This window comes from Oncorhynchus masou, chromosome 9 (genome assembly GCF_036934945.1).
Source record: "Oncorhynchus masou masou isolate Uvic2021 chromosome 9, UVic_Omas_1.1, whole genome shotgun sequence".
Taxonomy (NCBI): domain Eukaryota; kingdom Metazoa; phylum Chordata; class Actinopteri; order Salmoniformes; family Salmonidae; genus Oncorhynchus; species Oncorhynchus masou.
In genome coordinates this window covers 46761681-46777164 of record NC_088220.1, presented here as the reverse complement: position 1 = coordinate 46777164, position 15484 = coordinate 46761681, and the positions used below count along the sequence as shown (strand labels likewise).

At 41.4% G+C, this 15484-nt stretch overlaps 1 protein-coding gene across 1 annotated transcript in view; it reads right to left on the bottom strand.

The window, feature by feature from the left end:
• Nucleotides 1-15265, bottom strand: part of LOC135546058 (out at first protein homolog) — a 39038-nt gene extending 23773 nt beyond the window's left edge. Inside the window, exon 1 of the mRNA XM_064974167.1 lies at nt 14460-15265. Coding sequence (XP_064830239.1) covers nt 14460-14690 — 231 coding nt within the window. The 5' untranslated portion in view covers nt 14691-15265. The remainder of the gene's footprint in view (nt 1-14459) is intronic.
• Between the last annotated feature and the right edge of the window lie 219 nt (nt 15266-15484).

Below are 15484 nucleotides of genomic sequence, written 5' to 3'. Positions count from 1 at the left end.
TGTACTTTTTGGAGAAATGTCCTCCAGTCTGATGAAACAAAAATAGAACTGTTTAGCCATAATGACCACCGTTATGTTTGGAGGGAAAAGGGGGATGCTTGCAAGCCGAAGAACACCATCCCAACCATGAAGCACGGGGGTGGCAGCATCATGTTGTGGGGGTACTTTGCTGCAGGATGGACTGGTGCACTTCACAAAATAGATGGCATCATGAGGGTGGAAAATGATGTGGGTATATTGAAGCAACATCTCAAGACATCAGTTAAAGCTTGGTCGCAAATGGGTCTTCCAAATGGACAATGATCCCAAGTAAACTTCCAAAGTTGTGGCAAAATGGCTTAAGGGCAACAAAGTCAAGTTATTGGAGTGGCCATCACAAAGCCCTGACCTCAATCCTATAGAAGATTTGTGGGCAGAACTGAAAAAGCGTGTACGAGCAAGTAGGCCTATGAACCTGACTCACTTACACCAGCTCTGTCAAGAGGAATGGGCCAAAATTCACCCATCTTATTGTGGGAAGCTTGTGGAAGGCTACCCGAAATGTTTGACCCAAGTTAAACAATTTAAAGGCAAAGCTACCAAATACTAATTGAGTTTATGTAGACTTCTAACCCACTGGGAATGTGATGAAAGAAATAAAAGCTGAAATAAATCACTATTATTCTGACATTTCACATTCTTAAAATAAAGTGCTGATCCTAACTGACCTTAGACAGGATATTTTTACGAGGATGAAATGTCAGGAATTGTGAAAAACTTAGTTTAAATGTATTTGGCTAAGGTGCACAGTATATAAACTTCTGACTTTAACTATATATAGGGCAGCAGCCTCTAATGTGCTAGTGATGGCTATTTAACAGTCTGATGGCCTTGAGATAGAAGCTGTTTTTCAGTCTCCCAGTCCCAGCTTTGATGCACCTGTACTGACCTCCATCTGGATGACGGCAGGTTCAGCAGGCAGTGGCTTTTGTCTCTTATCTTTTTGGCCTTCCTGTGACATCAGGTGCTGTAGGTGTCCTGGAGGGCAGGTAGCTTGCACCCGGTGATGCGTTGGTTAGACCGCACCACCCTCTGGAGAGCCCTGCAGTGCGGGTGGTGCAGTTGCTGTACCAGGCAGTGATACAGCCCGACAGGGTGCTCTCAATTAGAGAGTTGACCGATTAAATCGGAATGGCTGATTTAATTAGAGCCGATTTCAAGTTTTCATAACAAATCTGTAATTACCATTTTTGGACACCGATCATAGCCGATTACATTGCACTCCACGAGGAGACTGCCTGTTATGCGAGTGCAGCAAGGAGCCAAGGTAAGGTGCTAGCTAGCATTAAACTTATCTTATAAAAAACAATCAATCTTAACCAGTTGGATATAGGGGGCGCTATTTAAATTTTTGGATGAAAAACGTTCCGTTTTAAACAAGATATTTTAATCACTTGTTAACTACACATGGTTGATATTACTAGTTTATCTAGCTTGTCCTGCGTTGCATATAATCGATGCGGTGCCTGTTAATTTCTCATTGAATCACAGCCTACTTCTTTAAAACGGGTGATTTAACAAGCACATTCCAGAAAAAAGCACTGTCGTTGCACCAATGTGTACCTAAACATCAACGCCTTTCTTAAAATCAATACACAAGTATATATTTTTAAACCTGCATATTTAAATAATAGTGCCTGCTAACATGAATTTCTTTTAACTAGGGAAATTGTGTCACTTCTCTTGCGTTCTGTGCAACAGAGTCAGGGTATATGCAGCAGCTTGGGCCGCCTGGCTCGTTGCGAACTGTGTGAAGACTTTCTTCCTAATAAAGACAGCCAACTTCGCCAAACAGGGATGATTTAACAAGGGCATATTTGCGAGAAAAAAAAGCACAATTGTTGCACGAATGTACCGAACCATGAACATCAATGCCTTTCTTAAAATCAATCAACAGAAGTATATTAAAACTTGGGAAATTGTGTCACTTCATTGCACGCAGAGTCAGAGTATATGCAACAGTTTGGGCCGCCTTGCTGGTTAAACTAATTTGCCAGAATTTTACGTAATTATGACATAACATTGAAGGTTGTGCAATGTAACAGCAATATTTAGACTTATGGATGCCACCCGTTAGATAAAATACGGAACGGTTCCGTATTTCACTGAAAGAATAAACGTTTTGCTTTCGAAATTATAGTTCCAGATTTTACCACATTAATGACCCAAGGCTCGTATTTTCCTGTGTTATTATATTAAGTCCAGAGGTTTGAGATGCACCCAAATGTCCAAATTTTTCTGTGCAATAGCCGTTTGATTTGAGAAGTTTTGGTGTGTGCACTAGGCCAATTTACATACAGTACCAGTCAAGTTTGGACACACCTACTCATTCAAGGATTTTTCTTTATTTTCACTTTTCCACATTGTAGAATAATAGTGAAGACATCAAATTAACAAAAATGGAATCATGTAGTAACCAAAAAAAGTACTAAATCAAAATATATTTGAGATTCTTCAAAATAACCACCCTTTGCTTTGATGACAGCTTTGAAAACTCTTGGCTCTCTCTCAACCTGCTTCACCTGGAATGCTTTTCCAACAGTCTTGAAGGAGTTCCCACATTTTCTGAGCACTTGTGTTCTGCTTTTCCTTCACTTTCTGGTCCAAATCATCCCAAACAATCTCAAATTGGGTTGAGGTCAGGTGATTGTGGAGGCTAGGTCATCTAATGCAGCACTCCCATCACTCTGCTTCTTGGCCAAATAGCCTTTACACTGCCTGGAGATGTGTTTGGTCATTGTCCTGTTGAAAAACAAAATGATAGTCCCACTAAGCGCAAACCAGATGGGATGGCGTATCACTGCAGAATGCTGTGGTAGCAATGCGCCTTGAATTCTAAATAAATCACTAACAGTGTCACCAGCAAAGCACCCCCACACCACCTCCTCCATGCTTCACAGTGGGAACCACACATGTGTAGATCATCTGTTCACCTACTCTCACATTTGGACTCAGACCAAAAAGGACAGATTTCCACCAGTCTAATGCTCATTGCTCATATTTTCTTGGCCCAAGCAAGTTTCTTATTATTGGTGTCCTTTAGTAGTGGTTTCTTTGCAGCAGTTCGACCATGAAGGCCTGATTTACGTAGTCTCCTCTGAACAATTGATGGTGAGATGTGTCCATTACTTGAATCGGAGGTGCAGTTAACTCTGATGAACTTATCCTCTGCAGCAGAAGTAACTCTGGGTCTTCCCTTACAGTGGCGGTCCTCAGAGCCAGTTTCATCATAGTTTTTGCCACTCCACTTGAAGAAACCTTCAAATGCTAATGTTCCGAAATTGACTGACCTTCCTGTCTTAAAGTAATGATGGGACTGTCATTTCTCTTTGCTTATTTGAGCTGTTCTTGCCATAATATGGACTTAGCCCTATTTGGTAAAAGACCATCTTCTGTATACCACCCCTACCTTGTCACAACACAACCAATTGGCACAAATGCATTAAGGAGGAAAGAAATTCCACAAATGAAATGCATTCCATGAAGCTGGTTGAGAAAAATGCTACGTTGGTTACTACACGATTCCATGTGTTATTTCATAGTTCATTATTCTACAATGTAGAAAACAGTAAAAAATAAAAACCCTGGAACGATTAGGTGTGTCCAAACTTTGACTGGCATTTTATGTTCCAGCACTTTGGTTTCACTAATAAATATATTGAAATGGAACCAAATTAAATCGGTTTCTTTCTTAAGTCCTTAAATAAGATATATGGGCTATTTGGTCTAATACGGTATAGGTCAAATGTGACAGTCTGCCTATAAACCTGCCTGAATAGGCCTATAACTCCATTCCTATTCTTTTCAGAGTTGAGAAATTAATCAAATTGGAAATTAGCTATTAGAAGACTGGTTATTGTGATGCTTGTCTGTTGAATTGGGAAAAATCCACCTGCACTCAGTCCCACCCCACATACTCAACCAATCAGGAGCTGAAACTGCATTGCGGCCGTGGAATAGTTTTCACTAAACGGTACATGCTAAATAGTATGCAGTTTAAAAGCTGCAGTATGTAACTTTTTGGGACGACCCAACCAAATTCACATAGAAATGTGTGTAATAGATGTGTCACTCATTGACAGCAAGTCTAAGAAGTGGTAGATCAGTCCCTTTAAGTTTATTTTTTGTCTTTCAATTTACAATATTTTTGGTTATTGATATTTCATAGCGGTGGTACAATGATTCTCTACACAATACTTGATTGTTACAAAACAAACTGAAATTAAGTGAACTATTAGAATTTTAGCAACCAGGAAATGGCGGAGTAATTTCTGCATAGTGCTTCTAAGTACAGTATGTAGCATGGGTATTTGGACACAGCCAGTGTAACCATCTCTACTGTTCAGATAACTTTACACTCTCCCTCCCACATCCTCTCTCACTTACTCATGCTCTCACACATACACCCACTCTTGCATATCTAGCCAACCTTTGTAGTTGCCTTGGGCTGTTATGCTTCTCTATTTTTACAAATGACATGCCATTTGTCTTACAAGAAGCTAAAATGACTGTGTATGCTGATGATTACACTCTACCCATCAGCACCTACAGCTAGTAAGATTGCTGAGACGCTTAGCAAGGAGTTAGAAGGGGTAATTAACAAACTGGTCTTAAATACATCTAAAAGCATTGTATTGGGTTCAAAGCATGCTCTTAGACCTAAACATCAACATGCACGATAGTCATTGAGGGTTGAGGAGAAATTAACAACTTCGTCTTTAAAAGAAACATTTGAGTGTTAAAAATGCCTATCCACTTGTGTAATCTATTTGCATACACTTCAGACATACATACCCCACCAGACACGCCACAATGGCTTTCTTCACAGTACGCAGACTAAAAACAGATTTAATGTGTCGCTCAGTTATGCACAGTGCCTTTGGAAAGTATTTGGATCCCTTGACTTTTTCCACATTTTGTTACGTTAGACTTATTCACAAAATTGATTAAATAAACACTCTGCAATTTACACATACCCCATAATAACAAGCAAAAAAGGCTTAGAATTTGTTGTAAATGTATATCAAATTGAAAAAATAAAAACAGAAATACCTTGTTTACATAAGTATCCAGACCCTTTGCTATGAGACTTGAAATTGAGCTCAGGTGCATCGTTTCCATTGATCATCCGTGAGATGTTCCTAGAACTTTATTTGAGTCCATCTGTGGTAAATTCAATTGATTGGATATGATTTGGAAAAGGCACACAACTTTCTATATAACGTCCCACAGTTGACAGTGCATGTCAGAGAGAAAAAAACAAGCCATAAGGTTGAATGAATTGTCCATAGAGCTCAAAAACAGGATTGTGTCGAGACACAGATCTGGGGAAGGGTACCAAAAAAATTCTGCAGCATTGAAGGTCCTCAAGAACACAGTGGCCTCCATCATTCTTAAAATGGAAGAAGTTTGGAACCACCAAGACTCTTCCTAGAGCTGACCGCGCAGCCAAATTGCGCAATTAGGGGAGAAAGACCTTGGTCAGGGAGGTGACCACGAACCTGCTGGTCACTCAGTCAGAGCTCTAGAGTTCTTCTGTGGAGATAGGAGACCCTTCCAGAAGGACAACCATCAGGCCCTTATTGTAGAGTGGCCAGAATGGAGCCACTCCTCAGTAAAAGGCACGACAGCCCTCTTGGAGTTTGCCAAAAGGCACCTAAAGACTCAGACCATGAGAAACAAGATTCTCTGGTCTGATAAAGCCAAGATTAAACTTTTTGGCCAGAATGCCAAGCTTCAGGTCTGGAAAAAACCTGGCACCATCCCTACGGTAAAACACAGTGGTGGCAGCATCATGCTGTGGGGATGTTTTTTTTAGCAACATGGACTGGGACTGTAGTCGGGATCGAGGCAAAGATGAACGGAGAAAAGTACAGAGAGATCCTTGATGAAAACCTGCTACAAAGTGCTCAGGACCCAACAGTACAACAACCCTAAACACACAGACAAGACTATCCAGGAGTGGCATCGGGACACGTCTCCGAATGTCCTTGAGTGGCCCAGCCTGAGCCAGGACTTGAACCCAATCAAACATCACTGGAGTAGAGGATTATGAATTTTCAACGCCGATACCGATTATTGGGGGACCAAAAAAAGCCGATGACGGCCGATTTAAATATATATATTTGTAATAATGACAATTACAACAATACTGAATGAACACACTAACTTAATATAATACATCAATAAAAATCTATTTAGTTTCAAATAAATAATGAAATAATAAAAGGTTTAAATAAGGCAAAAACAAAAGTGTATGCTAACGTTGAAGTTCCTTGCTCAAAACATGAGAACATATGAAAGCTGATGGTTCCTTTTAACCTCTAGCGTCGAGCAATCCCGTATCCGGGAGTGTAATCATAGCCTCAAGCTCATTAGCATAACGCAACGTTAACTATTCATGAAAATCGCAAATGAAATGAAAGAAATATTCACTCACAAGCTTAGCCTTTTGTTAACAACACTCATCTCAGATTTTCAAAATATGCTTCACAAGCATTTGTGTAAGAGGTATTGATAGCTAGCATAGCATTAGCCTAGCATTCAGCAGGCAACATTTTCACAAAAACAAGAAAAGCATTCAAATAAAATCATTTACCTTTGAAGAACTGATGTTTTCAATGAGGAGACTCTGTTAGATAGCAAATGTTCAGTTTTTCCAAAAAGAATATTTGTGTAGGAGAAATCGCTCCGTTTTGTTCATCACGTTTGGCTAAGAAAACCCCCCGAAAATTCCGTCATTACAACGCCAAACTTTTTTCCAAATTAACTCCATAATATCGACAGAAACATGGCAAACTGTTGTTTAGAATCAATCCTCAGGGTGTTTTTCACATATCTATTCGATGATATATCATTCGTGGCAGTTGCCTTTCTCCTCTGAACCGAATGGAAAAGTGGACGCAGCTGGAGATTGCTCAATAATTTCGATGGAGGACACCAAGCGGACACCTGGTAAATGTAGTCTCTTATGGTCAATCTTCCAATGATATGCCTACAAATGTGTCACAATGCTGCAGACACCTTGGGGAAACGACAGAAAGTGTAGGCTCATTCCTGGCGCATTCACAGCCATATAAGGAGACATTGGAACACAGCGCCTTCAGAATCTGGGCCATTTCCTGTTTGAAATTTCATCTTGGTTTCACCTGTAGCATAGGTTCTGTGGCACTCACAGATAATATCTTTGCAGTTTTGGAAACGTCAGTGTTTTCTTTCCAAAGCTGTCAATTATATGCATAGTCGAGCATCTTTTCATGAAAAATATCTTGTTTAAAATGGGAAAGTTTTTTTATCCAAAAATTAAAAAAGGGGAACAACCACTCCAAGTCTCAGAGCGAGTGACGTTTGAAACGCTATTAGCGCGCACCCCGCTAACTAGCTAGCCATTTCAAATCGGTTACACCAGCCTAATCTCGGGAGTTGATAGGCTTGAAGTCATCAACAGCTGCTGGCAAACGCACGAAAGTGCTGTTTGAATGAATGCTTACGAGCTTGCTGCTGTCTACCATCGCTCAGTCAGACTACTCTATCAAATCATAGACTTAGTTATAACATGATAACACACAGAAATACGAGCCTTAGGTCATTAATATGGTAGAATCCGGAAACTATCATCTCGAAAACAAGACGTTTATTATTTCAGTGAAATATGGAACCGTTACATATTTTATCTAACAGGTGGCATCCATAAGTTTAAATATTCCTGTTACATTGCACAACCTTCAATGTTATGTCATAATTACGTAACATTCTGGCAAATTAGGTGGCCTAAACTGTTGCATATACACTGATTCTACGTGCAATGAACGCAAGAGAAGTGACACAATTTCACCTGGTTAATTCTGCCTGCTAACCTGGATTTCTTTTAGCTAAATATGCAGGTTTAAAAATATAAACTTCTGTGTATTGATTTTAAGAAAGGCATTGATGTTTATGGTTAGGTTTCACATTGGAGCAACGATACGCACCGCATTGATTATATGCAACGCAGGACACGCTAGATGAACTATTAATATCATCAACCATGTCTAGTGATTATGATTGATAGTTTTTTTATAAGATAAGTTTAATGCTAGCTAGCAACTTACCTTGGCTTCTCATAAGGTGAATTCACCAATTTGTAAGTCGCTCTGGATAAGAGCGTCTGCCAAATGACTTAAATGTAAATGCTTCTACTGCATTCGCGTAACAGGCAGTCTCCTTGTGGAGTGCAATGAGAGGCCGGTGGTTAGTGTGTTGGACTAGTTAACTGTAAGGTTACAAGATTGAACCCCCCTGAGCTGACAAGGTAAAAATATGTCATTCTGCCCCTGAACGAGGCAATTAACTGACTTGCCTAGTTAAATAAAGATTAAATAAAAGGTGTAAAAAAAATATTATTTTTTAAAACGGCCAAATCGGTGTCCAAAAATACCGATTTCCGATTGTTATGAGAACTTGAAAATCGGCCCTAATTAAATCGGCCATTCCGATTAATCAGCCGACCTCTACTCTGGAGAGACCTGAAAATAGCTATGCAGCAATGCTCCCCATCCAACCTGACAGAGCTTGAGAGGATCTGCAGAGACGAATGGGAGAAACTTCAAATGCATGTGTGCCAAGCTGGTAGCATCATACCCAAGACTCAAGGGTGTAATCACTGCTTCAACAAAGTACTGAGTAAAGAGTCTGAATACTTGTGTTAAATTAAAAAAAATGAAATTGTACATTTACATATTTGCAAATATGTATAATAACCTGTTTTTGCTTTCTCATTATTGGGTATTGTGTGTAGATTGATGAGGGAAAACAATTGAATCAATTTTAGTTTAAGGCTGTAACGTAACAAAATTTGGAAAAAGTCAAGGGGTCTGAATACACTGTAGAGCCATGTTATCATGGAATGCTCTGCCACCAGAGGTTACTCTTTGCAAAAAGCAAAGTTTAGCTTTAGAAAACAAATTGTATCACAGCACTGCTCATATTTCTAAATATCAATTATTTAACCGTACTGTAAGAATATGACTGTATTATAGTGTGTATATAGTATTTTTGTTGTCTCTAGGTTTCTTTCCAAGTATACAAAACATTAAGAACACCCGTTCTTTCCTTGACAGACTGACCAGGTGAAGCTATGATCCCTTATTGATTTTTACTAAATAATTTGAGACATTCCCAGTTGATCGTCTTCCAAAGGAAGGACTGATACCCTATTATATTCCACCAGCGCCATGGGGTGGGAGAGTGAGGTTGTTCCCTGAAGTGAAACTCTAGGGAGGTTTCCCTTTTCATTCAAGGTAACGTTACACTTGTTTCCACATTAGGTAGTCTTAATCTAGAGATTTAAAAATAAAATAAATAGAATGATGCCCTACTTGTTTTAATGTAATCATTACCTTATCAGTTTGGTCAAAGCTCTCATTAAAACACTGTTATGATGGCTCTAGTTCTGTTGTTATCTTATCTGCTATGTCTGGGTAATTCTGAATGAGTAACGGATCATCTTGTGCCAGAACAGTGGAGTTCAATGTAAAACAGTGGTCTTTTGAGATTATTCTACAAACTTTGGCAATTGCATCCACCTTTTTTGTGAAATGGCATTTTTGTGAATCAGCGGATACATTTCGGGGTCAAGTGCTTGCTTGAAGAATGGCTCAGGAGGGGATGGCTGCTGTTTTACAGGCTTCTAACCAATTGTGCTATTTGTGTGTTTTTCACATTGTTCGTAACTTATTTTGTACATAATGTTGCTGCAACTGTCAATTATGATCAAAAAGAGCTTCTGGATATCAAAACAGAGATTACTCACCTCAAGTCTGACATGAAGGATATGATGTTGCTCCCGGACAAGGCCCAAATTCCTGTCATTCACATGAAGAAAATAAGGAAATACAGGGAGCGTAGATCAGGGTGCCTTGAGAATTAGTTGGCAAGTGGGTTACCGGCCTCTACCATCCGTTATATTGGCCAACGTGCAATCACTGGACGAGCTCCGTTTAAGACTATCCTACCAACGGGACATTAAAAACGGGAATAACTTATGTTTCACAGAGTCGTGGCTGAACGATAATGAGGATAATATACAGTTGGTTGGGCTTTCCGTGCTTCGGCAGAACAGCTACGTCCGGTAAGACGAGAAGGGGGGGTGGGGTCTATTTGTCAATAACAGCTGGTGCTGGATTGCCCAAATTAAATTAAAGGGTAGTCTTGAGATATTGCTCGCCTGACGTAGAGTACTACATAAGCTGTAGACCACACTATCTATATTTTTCGTAGCCGTCTATTTACCATCACTGCCACTAAGACCGCACGCAACAAGTTCTAATTTCTACCAGCATGTCACATGTGCAACGTGCAAAGCTCTCCCTCGCTCTCGATTCGGCAAATCTGACCATAATTCTATCCTCCTGATTCCTGCCTTCAAGCAAAAACTAAAGCAGGAAGTACCAGTGACTCACTCAATACGGGAGTGGCCAGATGACGCTACGCTACAGGACTGTTTTGCTAGCACGGACTGGAATATGTTCTGGAATTCATCCAATGGCATTGAGGAGTATACCACCTCAGTCACCGGCTTCATCAATAATGACATCCCCACAGTGACCGTGCGTACATATGCCAACCAGAAGCCATGGATTACAGGCAACAGCCACACTGAGTTAAAGGCTAGAGCTGCCGCTTTCAAGGAGCAAGGCACTATTCTGGAAGCTTATAAGAAATCTTGCTATGCCCTCAGACAAACCATCAAAATGACAAAGCGTCAATAGAAGACTAAGATTGAATCCTACTACACCGGCTCTGATGCTTGTTGGATGTAGCAGGGTTTGCAAACTATTACAGACTACAAAGGGAGACCAAGTCGTGAGCTGCCCAGTGACGCTAGCATTCCAGACAGGCTAAATGCCTTTTATACTCGCGTCGAGGCAAGTAACACTGAAGCAAGCATGAGAACACCAGCTGTTCCGGACAACTGTGTGATCACGCTCTCCATAGCTGACCTTTAAAACAGGTCAACATTCACAAGGCTGCGGGCCAGACAGATTACCAGGACGTGTACTCAGAGCATGCGCGGACCAACTGGCAAGTGTCTTCACTGACATTTTCAATCTCTCCCTGCCCGAGTCTGTAATATCTACATGTTTCAAGCAGACCACTATAGTCCCTGTGCCCAGAAAAGTGATGGTAATCTGCCTAAATGACTACCGTGGTTGTGGCTCACAACACCATCATCCAGGAAACCCTAGGCCCACTCCAATTCACATACCGCCCCAACAGATTCGCAGGTTACATAATCTCAATCCCACTCCACACAAAGACTGCCCTTTCACACCTGGACAAAAGGGACACCGATGTGAGAATGCTGTTCATTGATTACAGCGCAGAATTCAACACCATAGTGCCCACAAAGCTCATCACTAAGCTAAGGACCCTGGGACTAATCACCCCCTGCAACTGGATCCTGGACTTCCTGATGGGCAACCCCCAGATGGGAAGGGTAGGCAACAACACATCTGCCACTCTGATACTCAACACAGGGACCCCCAGGAATGTGTGCTTAGTCCCCTGTTCACCCATGACTGCGTGGCTAAGCATGACTCCGAAACAAATCATTAAGTTAACTGATGACAGCGGTTGTAGGCCTGATCAACAACAACGAGACAGCCTATAGGGAAGTCAGAGACCTGGCAGTGCGGTGCTAGGACAACAACCTCTCCCTCAATGTGAGCAAGACAAAGGAGATGATCGTGACCTACAGGAAAAAGAGGACCGAACACGCCCTCATTCCCATCGACGGGGCTGTAGTGGAGCGGGTCGAGAGTTTCAAGTTCCTTGGTGTCCACATCACCAACAAACTAACATGGTCCAAACACACCAAGATAATTGTGAAGAGGGTACGACAATGCCATTCCCCCTCGGGGCGGCAGGGTAGCCTAGTGGTTAGAGAGTTGGACTAGGAACTGGAAGGTTGCAAGTTCAAACCCCTGAGCTGACAAGGTACTAAATCTTTCGATCTGCCCCTGAACAGGCAGTTAACCCACTGTTCCCAGGCCGAAAATAAGAATTAGAAATTAAGAATTTGTTCTTAACTGACTTGCCTAGTTAAATATTTGGCATGGGTCCCTCGATCCTCAAAAAGTTCTACAACTGCACCAGAGAGCATCCTGACCAGTTGAATCACCACCGGGTATGGCAACTGCTCGGCCTCTGACCATAAGGCGCTACAGAGGGTAGTGCGTATGGCCCAGTACATCACTGGGGCCAAGCTTCCTGCCATCCTGGACATATATACACTAGGCAGTGTCAGAGGAAGGACCCAAAAAAATTGGTCACAGACTCCAGTCACCCATTAAGTTCAGATGAACATTTTAGGTCTAACAGTTCTCTAGCTACTAGTCTTTGTACAATCCACACCTTTATCAGTAAAGACCCATTTCTAGCTGTTGGTCACGGTAGCTATTTGTTCTGCTTGCATTTTGGATAAAACACTAATAAAGTACGCACGGCAAGCGGTACCGGAGTGCCAAGTCTAGGTTCAAAAGGCTCCTTAACAGCTTCCACCCCCAAGCCATAAGACTGCTGAACAATTAAATCAAATGGCCACCCGGACTATTTGCATTGACACCCTCCCTCTTTGTTTTTACACTGCTGCTACTCTGTGTTTATCTATGCATAGTCACTTTACCCCTACCTACATGTACAAATTACCTCAACTAACCTGTACCCCCACACATTGACTGTCGTGGTACACCCTGTATATAGCTGCATTATTGTTATTTTGTGTTAAATATTTTAACTATTTGCTTAAAACTGCATTGTTGGTTAAGGGCTTGTAAGTAAGCATTTCACAGTAAGGTTTACACCGGTTGTATTCAATTTGATCATGGGTAAATTCATCCCCGCTATACACATTCCCACTGTTTTTATACAAATGGAGAATAAGAATAATCCATTCCCGCAGAATGAGGTGTGGTTTGTTAGGTAGCCATATCATTTCACCACAGGTACATGTTAGTGTAAATGTTCAGTTCATCCCCCCTCTTCTTATCATGGAATGACTCATTCCGATTCTCATAGTTGTACTGATCCCATAGATTATAGTACTCCTGTTCCCACAACCCATGCCAACTCATGTGGATTTTGGCACAAGGCTATGACTGATAATAACAGCAGCTGCACACCTAGCTGGCTGATCCCATAAACACATTCTAAACAGCAACAGAGTCATTCATATATCTACTCTGTCCGTTTACTGCTACCCATTGTTTGATATCCCCTGTTTAAGAGTTTCCTTTCCTCAAGTGGCTCTGAGCAGTAAATTCTGCATGGCAGCTTGAAGCCAGTTGATCCAACTTTTCATAAATCTTTGAGATAGTGTTAGATGAGAACCACATGTAAACGGAATGGAAAGGCAGGCCTCTGAGTGGAACTGATTAAACAGAGGAAAAAGAGCCCTGTGCCTGTAGCTAATTTAGCTAAACTGGGTGTGCTGTGAACCAGGCTTCACCACAATGGTGTGATGTGCTCAGAGATGTGTCATCACCAATTTGGCGACATGCCGGCCTCTCTTTTCATCAAAATGAGCTATTTGGTTTGTGACCCATACCCCGATCAAAAAAGGTCAGACATGCACACTTAATCCTAGAAAATCTCCCCCTTCACTTCTTGCCAGGCTGTCAGATTCTGTGGGACTGCAACAATCACAGACGCATGCCTTTGGTCTGTGTCTGAGAGTATAGTGCACAGGACCAGAGGCACTCGGGGAACAGGCTGCATGTTGTTTGCTGGTTCACTATACACACTGAACCAGTGGTTCTCAACCTCTGGTCCATGTACCAGCACCGGTCCCTTATAGTTAGCCAACACTGGTTTAGGCATAGTCAGTTATTTTATTTAATGTTGCCACTTCATTTAATTTAACTGGTCATGCAAGAAAGAAGGACCATAGCTTTCCAGTCCCTGGTACAACAGAGGTTGTGAACAACTGGAGTAGATGGATGCCCTTGGTCTCCGACTAGGCCCATCTATGTTGATGGGACGGAGCAGGCTCAGAGTAAAGGCATGAGTTGTATTGCAGAAGAGTATGAATAGCATTCCTAAACCAATCATTGCAGGTGAGCACCTAATTCAATAATCAGTTTTTGTGCCACCTAACATTATCCACTCATGCATGCGGAGGAATTTACCAGCATGAGGAGAGGAGGGCCCATGGCCAGGGAGTCAACTCATCAGCACAAATGACACAGGCTAGACTAACACTGTTAGTCTATGCTATACTGTTTTCTAAATTGGTTGCATGGAGATATAAGGCTACATTCTGCATTGCCCCTGATCTGTATTGCCCCTGATCAGCCTGGCAACATATGTGGCCATTGGGTAATAACCCAACCCTACACAAAACAGTAAAGGCATAGGGGAAAAACACATTTGAATCCACTCACCTGTTTGAAGTCAGCGACAAATGTTATGAGAGTTCCATCTCCCTGTTTGAACTCAAGTGTGATGGAGTCTTTTTCACTGTCTGCTTCTAGAACTTCCTCTGTGATTTGTCCATCAGCTAAACGAACTCGAACCTTCAACTCTGAACAAAGTCCAAACGTTGTTAAAAATATTAGTGCCCAGAGAAATGCATGTATCCCAGCTGAAACCGGTAGAACACAACTCCCAAACATTCCAGAAGACTCAGAACTGAACTTGACAGAGGAAAAATACTCAAGTCCAGGTGAAATCCAACGGTCTCTATTCAATATCACTAGCTAATTATTTAGTTGCATTTCCGTTTCAGATAGCCCTTTTGCTATTTATTCTTTGTAAAAAAAAAATGAAATCCAAGCAATTGCTCCGTCTTCCATACCTTTAAACTAGAATTCATGACGTGAGTGATGTATTTTGTACGAACATTAACGCGACTCCAACGCATAGGTAAACCCACCTCGATTAAAACCCTCAATCTCGGTTTTTAATTTCACAGCTATTTTGTAACCATTAGAAAACTTTTACCCAGCGCGACTTCCATGCATATCAGAATCATACGCGATGCAGTACCACCACACACACTCTCTTGATCGTAACACAGCACGTTACTTCGTATTCTGCTTTCTGTTTTTATCCTCGTATTTTTTTTCTTCTCTTTTTCTCATTCAGTCCCGTCACTTCCTTCGGTCATCCAAACTACTGCAGAATAGACTACTTGCATGGTCTCGAAACTTTCAGCGACGGAGCTGTAAATTCAACGAGCGTTGTAAAACTCTTAAAGGCACACCACCCTCGAAATGTAGCACAAGGGGCATGTATGGATTTGGTTGTGATCCAACAAGAAAATCCAAGTTTGCACAATAGATTTGGGCCACAGGATATGGGCAACTGAATATTTATAATATCATATTTTGTTATTATGAAGCAGTGTTGCCACTACTGCACAAGGAGATAGGCCTACTGCAGTTGTTATAATAGTTTGTGTGAAAGT